Here is a 9447-nt window from a genome sequence, read left to right on the forward strand (position 1 = left end):
TTACGTCACACTCTTTCTTAGCTCTTGTAAGATGGATGGATTGGTGTTGGATTGGATTTTTTGTTATTTCTTTATGAAGCGATTATTAAACAAAGGCGATTGAAAACCTTTCGAAGAAAACTGTTCTTTTTGGAACAAGTGGAAAACGACTTGATGGAAAAGGCGAGAAAAGGTGGAAAAAGATTTTGGACCTAATGAAAAAGGCGAGAATTTTTTAGAGATTCTCATCTGATCCCTTAAAGAGAGTCTTTCCATTCAGATATTTTAGAGTTTTTTCAAATGCCTAGATGCCCTACTTTTATTATTTTACACTCTTTCCAAGCGAGCATTTCATGTGTTGAGAATTTAAGCAATACAAAACTGATTGCTCATCAGTTATGCCCTTTACTGCATGTACAAATAACGTGACATGAGAATGTTCCTTTCTTTTGGTTTCAAGTTCCTGCTAATGTGGCGTGAAGCACAGGATGAGGACGAATTGATTGAAGTTATTAGAGAGCATGATCTGTACCCGGATGTTGTCAAAATCGATTATTTTCGGAAACAACGACCGGAGACTCAGGTAAATAATTTTCTTTTCTTTTTCCGAAAAACACACTACCTGCATTTAGATGCTTGATAACTAATGGTTGTTTCACATCTGTGCTACCAGTTACAGTTCATCCACCTCAGAAACAGGCAAAGGACATTTGCCGAGGGTTGAGGAACAGAAAGATTCAGAAATCTAAAGCAGTAGCAATTGAAAACAGAGAGATGCAGTTTACACAGAAAATCTGGAAATAAAACTCTCTCTTTTTATATATAATTTTTATTTGTCATAAAATCAGAATTTATTGGTAGCACAGTATACAGTTTAAAAGCACCATAATGGTTCTGCATGTGTAATGATGTTACATTCAGCGATGTGTTTTTGTTTACATTCAATGAGACATATATTTACGTAAAAACTTGCAAGTGTTCAGTCAGAAGAGAAGTTGCCATTTTCCTCAGAATTTATCATTATTTTTGATGATTTGACGTTATGTAATATAACTGCTGTAAATAAATGCTATTTCTCACTTGATAGCGGAGTTTTCGAATGGAGGATAGCCATTGCTACATTCTTTATTCTATGTAATGCATCGCTGCAACAATTGCAAAATCATTTGAAAATTTAAATTGTAAACTATACTATTATCAATAAATTCTGCTTTAGTGTTAAAAAATAAAATATTTTCATTTCAATATTTCTACGAAAAAGATTTCTTTTAATCTTCATTCCCTTCCCACCGGAGGAACCTCAGATATGAAGCTTCCAATATGGTGGTTAGTTCCCGCCACCCGGGTGGATTCAGAAATGGTGTGAGGTTGGCTACCCCCTTCGGATGATGGAACGTACCTCCGGCGTGAGGGGTCGTACTATGACTGATGATGGCCCTTCGAACGCAATCTCAGTTCCAGTCAATGTTGTCGCAGTTATTCAGATTTATCTGTGCGCTTCAGGAGGGTTGGAGTAGTCAACTTGTGAATATCTTCATTCCCCTCTCACCTTGGACCACCTCAGACATGGAGAAAAGAAGCTTGCGTTATGATGGTTGATTTTCTCCGCTCTGGTGGGTGCAAAACAGTGTGGGGTAGATGCCCCATATCGATATGGGATGTGCTTCCTATAGGAGGTGTTGTAATGTTGCCAGGGTTGGCCTTTAGGTCTTAACCATAGATCTCACTAATGCTATCTCTTGTTCCGGTCATTTAGATTTTTCCGAATGCCTTCGAGATGCGGCGGTGTAACCTTTTGGTGTTATTTTCATTCGTTCATCATTATTTCATCATCATCATCATTCATTTCATCTTTATTTCACTATCATCATCATTCATTTCAACATTATTTGATTTTACTTTATTTATTTCTTATTTTTTTATTTATGCTTTAGTTCTTTTCTTACTCTATCAATGTTTAAGTATGTTATTTCTTATTTTGTTCGTGCTTTAATGCACTATATAATTTTTCTGTATATATTGTGAATTTATAGTGCACAATGCATCTATGTGATTTCAAACCTTTATGCTGAGAGATTTGTGTTCAGATGGCCAGTCGTCTCCTTTCCGAACAATTCAGATCAGTTCGAAATTTTTTAACCGAATTATCTTCATTCGTTTGCAAATTATCGTTTTTTAAAGTTGCTTATTCTATAAGAATTGTACAATGTTTCTTGTTCTAATTTTGGACAAACTGTTTCTTTTTCTTTTTCTTTTCTTTTCTTTTTTTTTTTTTTTGCTTCATCAGACGACTTTGAAGTCTTGAGTGGGTTGTTTGAAGTGAAGTACTGTGGTGAGCGGGCAGCTCTTGGTTTAATAAACGGTACAGGTCACTTCTCAATCACAGCAGCCAGATTCTTTGGTCTGAGAGCGCTCGAAATATGAGGGGAATAGACCGTGACCATTTGCAAAGATGATGTCTTCCTTTTCCTTGGTTTTGGAATAAGAAACACTTAAGGTATAATTCGTTTGACGATTCTTCTTGTCAGCGCTGAAATCAGATTTTTTCGAAGAACTATTTTACATCTGGATATTGGATCTACTCTGTTGCCGCCGGCTACTAATGTATTACTTCGGTGCCTTTGTGGCTTACATCTGCTTTGATCCATCCATCCTAGTTGAACGTTGAAGCGACAGAGTAAAACGATTTGGATTTGTTTTCTTTGTAGAAATGAATCCAAATTTGTGCTGATCAGTATTTAGGGAAACTAATTGTGGCACCATATCTAGATTTTGCTGTTACATTTGTTATTTTATTTGAATGCTTTTTTAATGACTAGAAGCTCTGTCTGGAAAATGTAGTTCTCTTTGCTAGTGATTATTTCATTTTTTAAGGTGAAGTAGGAAAAGAAAAATGGAAAATTAGAATTCTTGTTTGAAAGAAATCTTGTCGTCAAGAAAGAAATCTGGTAGATTGATCTATTGAGGGGAAACATTTGAATTCATAGTTTTTTTGGGTGGAATATTGAATTTTGTAAATGATTTAGAATATTAAGAAGAGTTATTCATACGTAGTCTGCCTGCGCTTGGATAGGAGTTGACTGATAATGTTGAGTTTGCGCGGAAGGGGTCAGAAATGTTAAGCTTAAACTTTCTTTGTGCTGAATTCTTAATCGCTGGATGAGTTAGTTCAAGCTAAAGCGGATATTTCATGAAGGATTTATCTTTCAACGAAAGCAAAAACAGCGTTTGAATTCTTATTTCAGTTTCTAAATGGAGCTTTTAATTCTGATGGGGCTTTGACCTAGAAGAACTATTTTAATTTTGAAGTTGAAAAGATTAGAGTCCCAGTTGAGTTTATTGCCAAAGATGACATCGAGACATTTTAGCATTTTGTTGATGTCCGGTAGTCTCGATTGATGATTAATTTTTAGGACAAAAATTTGATTGCAAATTCAAATATGTGGTATTTTTTAATTGAAATTCAGAATAATGTTTGTCCATACAGCACATGAAGATTCAGAGGGCATCTTAGGTAATTAATTTGAGTTTAGCATCTGTTGATTCAGCTTCAACGAAAGCAAAATCTTCTGTGAATGCCTAGAGGTGAATATTGGGTGATCATTTTTTTGAAAGGATTTCGTTTGTGTCAAGATTCCAAAAGACTAAGCCTGAACAGGTTTTCGAATGTTTATTGTATATCTGGAAGACAATCGTAATGTGTTGTTTGAAGTTATGAATTTTGTACATTAAATACTAGACAGTACGATCTGAAGATTTGCTGCCCCTGAAGTGAAATTTAGTGGATTGTTAATTCTGAGGTGATGATTTATTCTCTATAAGAATTTTTTTCAAGAGTTTTATTAACGGTAAAGAAGAGAAACTAAATGACACGAATTGATGGTGGATTTATACTTTCTCTTCTTGTGAAAGAGAACTATAATTTTTTTCCAACTAATAACAAAACAGTGCAATTGAAGACATCTATTGAAACGGTTTTAGAGTAAGTCAGGCGAATGTTTGCTTATAAGTTTCAGTATTATTTTATCTATTAAATCGGAATCTCGTGCTTTCTTAGGTGGGGCATTTTGGAGTACTTGTCTCTATTTATTTTTTGGAAATGGCAATTCTGCTTGGTTGATCTTTTATGATAATTTTATCTCGTGTATGAAAGTACAAAGCCTTAAGAATTTCTTGGACGAATATTAAGGTGAAAGGAAGAAATATCGATTTTTAAGAAATTTCCTATCAAATAGCATTAAATGTCAAGAAGTGTTTATGAATTAGTATTTCACTACATAATTTTTTCAGCATTTTTGTACTTTCCGCTTCATTTTCAGCAGTAGTTTCAAAATGTATTTCTTTGAAAATATTTCACATTTTTTGTTATAGTTTTAATGGCAGTTTTCTGTATTTTCTTTTGGTACTTTCTGACCAGTTTACCATAATTTGCTCATATCTTTAATTATAATTTACTAATTATGTCAAAATAGGCTTTCTTATAATTATTATCCAACATTAATTTTTAAAAATTAGTTGATACTTAAACTTATAGGCAGATTATTGCCATTTTCTTGCCTCTAAAAGAATTCTTCGCAAGCCCAGCTCCCTCATCCCATCTTTTATCAATGAGCTTACAATAAACACGTATCTTGATTGTAGAACAACTCATTAAGCATTAATATCACCAAATTGTTGCACTTCATTGTTCAGGTATCGCGAAAAAACTTATAAATGATATAGGAGACCAGTATCTACTAAGAAGATAGGATTGCTTTTAATATAAAATTATCATGATAAAAGTTCATGAATAAAATAATTATGCATAATATTTTATTATGAATCTAATAATCATCTTAAAGTTTTCGGATGCAATACTTGTTTTAAGTGATGTCAATCAATTGGCAGTTGTAACCCATCTTGACATTTTTCAGGGTTTTTATAAGGAAGGCTCTATAAGCTTTATCCTGAAATAACAGCTAAATAATATCCTATTGGTAATTTCTGTTCAATATCTTACTAATATTTATAGGTGACATTTTTTTTTTCAATTGCAGTTATGTAACATTTTACTAATTGGCTTGAAGAATCCTTGAGTATCGGTTATTGATTTGTCCAAATGTTCACTCAAATAATGCCTTAACGAAAGTTAGAAACCATCCATCACATATACATAGATTTCATATAATAAACAGCCCATTCTGCATCTGTGGTGATCTGGGAGGCGCCGACCACTTTCTTTTGAATGTACCCTCACTAGTTCTTATCACCTCACCCGCCCCTCCAGCAAATCCAAACGAGGCTTCCCTAAGGATGATGGGGAAAGATTTGTGAAGTCTCGAGAGATATTTGTGAAGAAATTCAGAAGAGGCTAGCATGTTGGATCTGTGTCTTGGGGTGCTTGCAATCTTGTTTTAATTGATTCTTTATTTAAATAATTATTCTGGCGCAGCTTCTGGTTGTTTTTTTTTTTATGTAGGATTATAGCTATTAAAAACTTTGTGCGTTTCTGCTCATATTTTTAATTTACTTTCTAGTAGTGCTTTTTTTTATGTATTTGTCATTCTAAATCTTCTTTGTATTTTCACCTTGTATTTGTGTCATTTACTTATTTTTCACTCTATATAATGGGATAGATATGTGATTTTGTTGTTTGATATTGATAGATATATGATATGATTAGATAATGGTAGACATTGCTGTACAGTGTATTGTGTCTTCCATCTTTTCGACAATGTGATGTTGTTTTTGTGCTTATGTGTGTGTTTCTCTATTCTTTTTCAATTTAGTCTCTTGAACCCAGAATTGGTTAGCTGACTATTTAATTTAAATATTTTATTTTAGTCAAATGAACTATAATGTATACCCTTATTTAAAGCCCATATTCTGGCGATGACTGTAAGTCTTTCAATAAATAAATAATGGTTCTCTCCCCTGCGACCTTCAAGGTCTTACACCCTTTCGGTAGACCAAGACCAAATCGTCCACCGAAAGATCTTGTAATCCTTTGAGAAGGTGTAGAGAGATTTCACTGCGTCTTTTAATGACAATCGAGCCATCTCTCTCTGAGGCTACAAATTTGTATGTTTTGGCTGTTGTTGAACTCCAACACTGTTGTTTTGTTCTAAGAAGGGGAAACACATCCCTAGGATGCACGTTACTAGGTTTTTGAAGAACTGAAACATATTCTTCATCTTAAGTCGACTTTCTACCATCTTTTCTATCTACGATGTTTTGACTTTTCAACCTTTAAAACAAAATTTTGGCTATTGGAAAACGATGATTCCGTAAGGATAGAAGTTCTGTGATTTTCCCATCTATTGGTGGAAGGTTCTTGAATTATTATAATATTCGGAAGGTGTGTCTCGGCTATTACTGTCATGACTGAAGTTGATGTTTTTGATCCGGCCAAATTCATTTGAAAAATCAATCAATTAAAAAATTGAAGAAGGACATAAAAGGTCAATGCAAATTAATTACGAAGTGAAGAAAATGCTGCTCAGTCTGATAAGAGGCGAAAAATTTAGGTTGAAGTTAGTTGTGTCACTGCATTCTACGATGACTCTCCATTTCTCTGAGATACGTAGGGCACCTGCTATCTGCTGCAGTGAGCGTACTTCGAGCATATTTTCTTAGAGCAGTTAAAGCATGGTATTATCTAACTGATTCTGCAGTTTCTAATATGATGTTCATGGCCACAATGTACTCTGAGGATACACTCGATCGTCACACGGGAATGTTATTTCACTGTAAGTCAGCGGCATAGTAAAAGTAAATGGTATCGTAGTATATTATTATTTTTCTCCTATCATTGTCATATTTTGCTTCGATTAGTGAAACAAATGAAATAATGTTTTATTTTTCCTCGCCAACGCCGCATTCAGAATTACTGCAATGAGCAAAAAGTACACTAAAATAGCGACAAAAGAAAAAAAAAACCGGGGAGGATATAAATCTCAGTTTGGAAGAATACTTGGAATATAAAATATTATTCCGTTTCCTTCACTTTTTAAACAGAACATGATGATGGCGGATAAATAATATTATGCTCCGAGTATCCATGTTTAGTTCATCTGTAAAGAAGCGATCTAAGTAAAACATCCCCATTTCAGAGACCATCAAAGAAGCTTTGATTTTTCACAGCTATCATGACTTTTCAGGTGACAGAAACTGTAAAGCGCAGCTATGGTCGAAACCACCATCACCACCACCATTGCTCCTGCGGATGTCAGCAGACGACGACGACGAAAACTTATCGCAAAAGCCCGAAGGAAGAGAGTGTAGAGTACAAAACAAAAGTAGCCCACAGATCGATAGAGAGACTGCCGGTTTTCTCATGTTACAGATAAACTGCGCAGAAAAATCCAGATTTTAATCTTCAGAATAAAAATCTAGTACTAGTACTATTCTAGATCTAGTACTATTTCATTGACTCATGTCCATATCTTTGGGTAACACTTTAACTAACTACAATCAGTTGTTTTGAGAAAAATGCAAATAAATGTGTTTTTGTCCCCGCAGAATGCATTTGGTTTATGAGGATCTAAATGGAATTATAAGCTTGAAATTCATCTACCAGTGTTACCCAGCGTGACCCAAGCACCTTTCTTTAAATTTATCCATAATTCGTCAGTACTGTAATCGACTCATTTATATCAATTTGCTTATATTTATTCTTGAACATTCACTTTTCGCTGTGTTACACCTCGTCGCATTATAGCGAATAGGTATTATAGACCATTTCTAACTGTTCGATGTCAAAAGCACTTACCAATACCGTATCGCACCATATGCATTTCATTTGCCTTATTCACTACATTTGTGAGTTCACATAAACACAAGAAAATATTATTTTCCCTCCGTCAAATTTTATAACCACGTACAGTTTAGGTTCATAATTTAAAATTCATCCATACAACAATTACATTTAAGAGTTATCGTGTTCACATACATAAGTACAAGTAGACAAATTAACCACTGACTCATCAATGGATCAAATTTTGATGTGAAGATCGAGTCTCTAGTCTAGATAGATTCTCTCGTTTAGAGTTATTGCATTTACAGACAGAAAGACAGATGCAATTTAAGAAATGTTTACCGCTGTATTGATTCTGAAGAATGGTGTCTCAATATTCAGCGTCTCGAGATGCTTCGTATATGTTAAAGGGGGGGGGGGATAATTCGACATTTTTGTGAGAAGAAATTTTACAGAAATGTGATCAAATGTCTCTTATTATTTTACATCAAAATCTAACTGAAGCTTAGTAAAAAAGCAGAGTATGCTCTAAGCTATTTTTAAAAAATAATTCGATTGTTGTTGCCAAGAGTCGCTCAAGAATGGGCGATAGAAGGAATGGCTCAGATGTTTCGAAATGTCACCCAATTTTATATGGGTGACAACGTTGAAAAGACGATTTTTTTGCGAAATTATGAAGTTTTCTAATTTAATATTCTCAATGCTTGAACATGTTTCTTATAAAACTGTCTTACTTTTGTTTCTACGTGATGATATTTATAGATGTATTTCCATATGTTTCAATGCTATTTTATATCTTTAGATTCTACTTTTTCAAATTCTTATCTTTAAAGGAATTTTATTTTTTCCGAAAACCTTCCAAATTAAAATCTAATGCATATTTTTTTGTATAATTTTTTAATATATTCTGCAGTTCTTGAATGAGAGAATAAGCAATCTATTCATTTAAAACTTTTTTTATAATTGTTTCAATGCTTCACAATGTAAAAAAAAAAAAAAAAAAAAAATGAAACTTTCATGTTATTTATCAATCGAATTCCAAAATGTAAAAAAAATGGATAGAAATACTTTTTTTTTTGTTCAGGAATTGGATAGTATAGTTCTTAAGCTATGTACAAAATTTTAAGCAAATCATTTGATAAACTTCTAAACTAGAAGATTTTTACTTTATGCCTCTTTTTAACCAAAAACAAGGTCTTTTCTCCAATTTTTGCAACTTAATTTTTTCATAGATGTTTTTCAAATATTTTTTCATAAAAATTCAAAAATATAAATGTTTTAGAGCGTTTTAAAAAAAATTCATCCCGAATGTAGTTACATACCCAAATGATTTTCATAAAATATATTGGCAAAATAAAAATAATAATAATAGACCAAATAGTATTTGTTCACGTGAACAAATTTCTGTTTCCGACGAAGCGCAGAATACTAAAGCCGTGCTCCGACGACCTGTGTGCGCCTTGAGACCGACGTATTTTGTCCTTTCTCCTCTCGTGGTTTTCCCAGGGTTCTTTGATATCTGTTCATTTTACCGACCATTTGCGGGAAGCTCCGGACCGATGTCTACTGGCGCGGGTGGTCCAACAATGGGTCAGCTGGTAGATTTATGACCCTATCCATAAAGGCCACATGCCGTCGGAAAGTGGATTAATACGTATTCGATTCACCTTCGAATAGCTTCCTTAGTTGAAAGCCATTCTGAAATTGATGCGAAGCAAGGCTTTGTTGCAAGA

At 33.8% G+C, this 9447-nt stretch overlaps 1 protein-coding gene across 1 annotated transcript in view; it reads left to right on the top strand.

Moving 5' to 3' along the window:
* LOC129969012 (uncharacterized) overlaps positions 1–7307 on the top strand; it is a 53513-nt gene extending 46206 nt beyond the window's left edge. The window contains exons 4-5 of the mRNA XM_056083407.1: positions 440–562; positions 7119–7307. Of these exons, the coding sequence (XP_055939382.1) occupies positions 440–562; positions 7119–7307 (312 nt within the window). The remainder of the gene's footprint in view (positions 1–439; positions 563–7118) is intronic.
* Positions 7308–9447: the final 2140 nt, after the last annotated feature.

The sequence above is a fragment of the Argiope bruennichi genome, chromosome 5, assembly GCF_947563725.1.
Source record: "Argiope bruennichi chromosome 5, qqArgBrue1.1, whole genome shotgun sequence".
NCBI classification, from domain to species: Eukaryota; Metazoa; Arthropoda; class Arachnida; order Araneae; family Araneidae; genus Argiope; species Argiope bruennichi.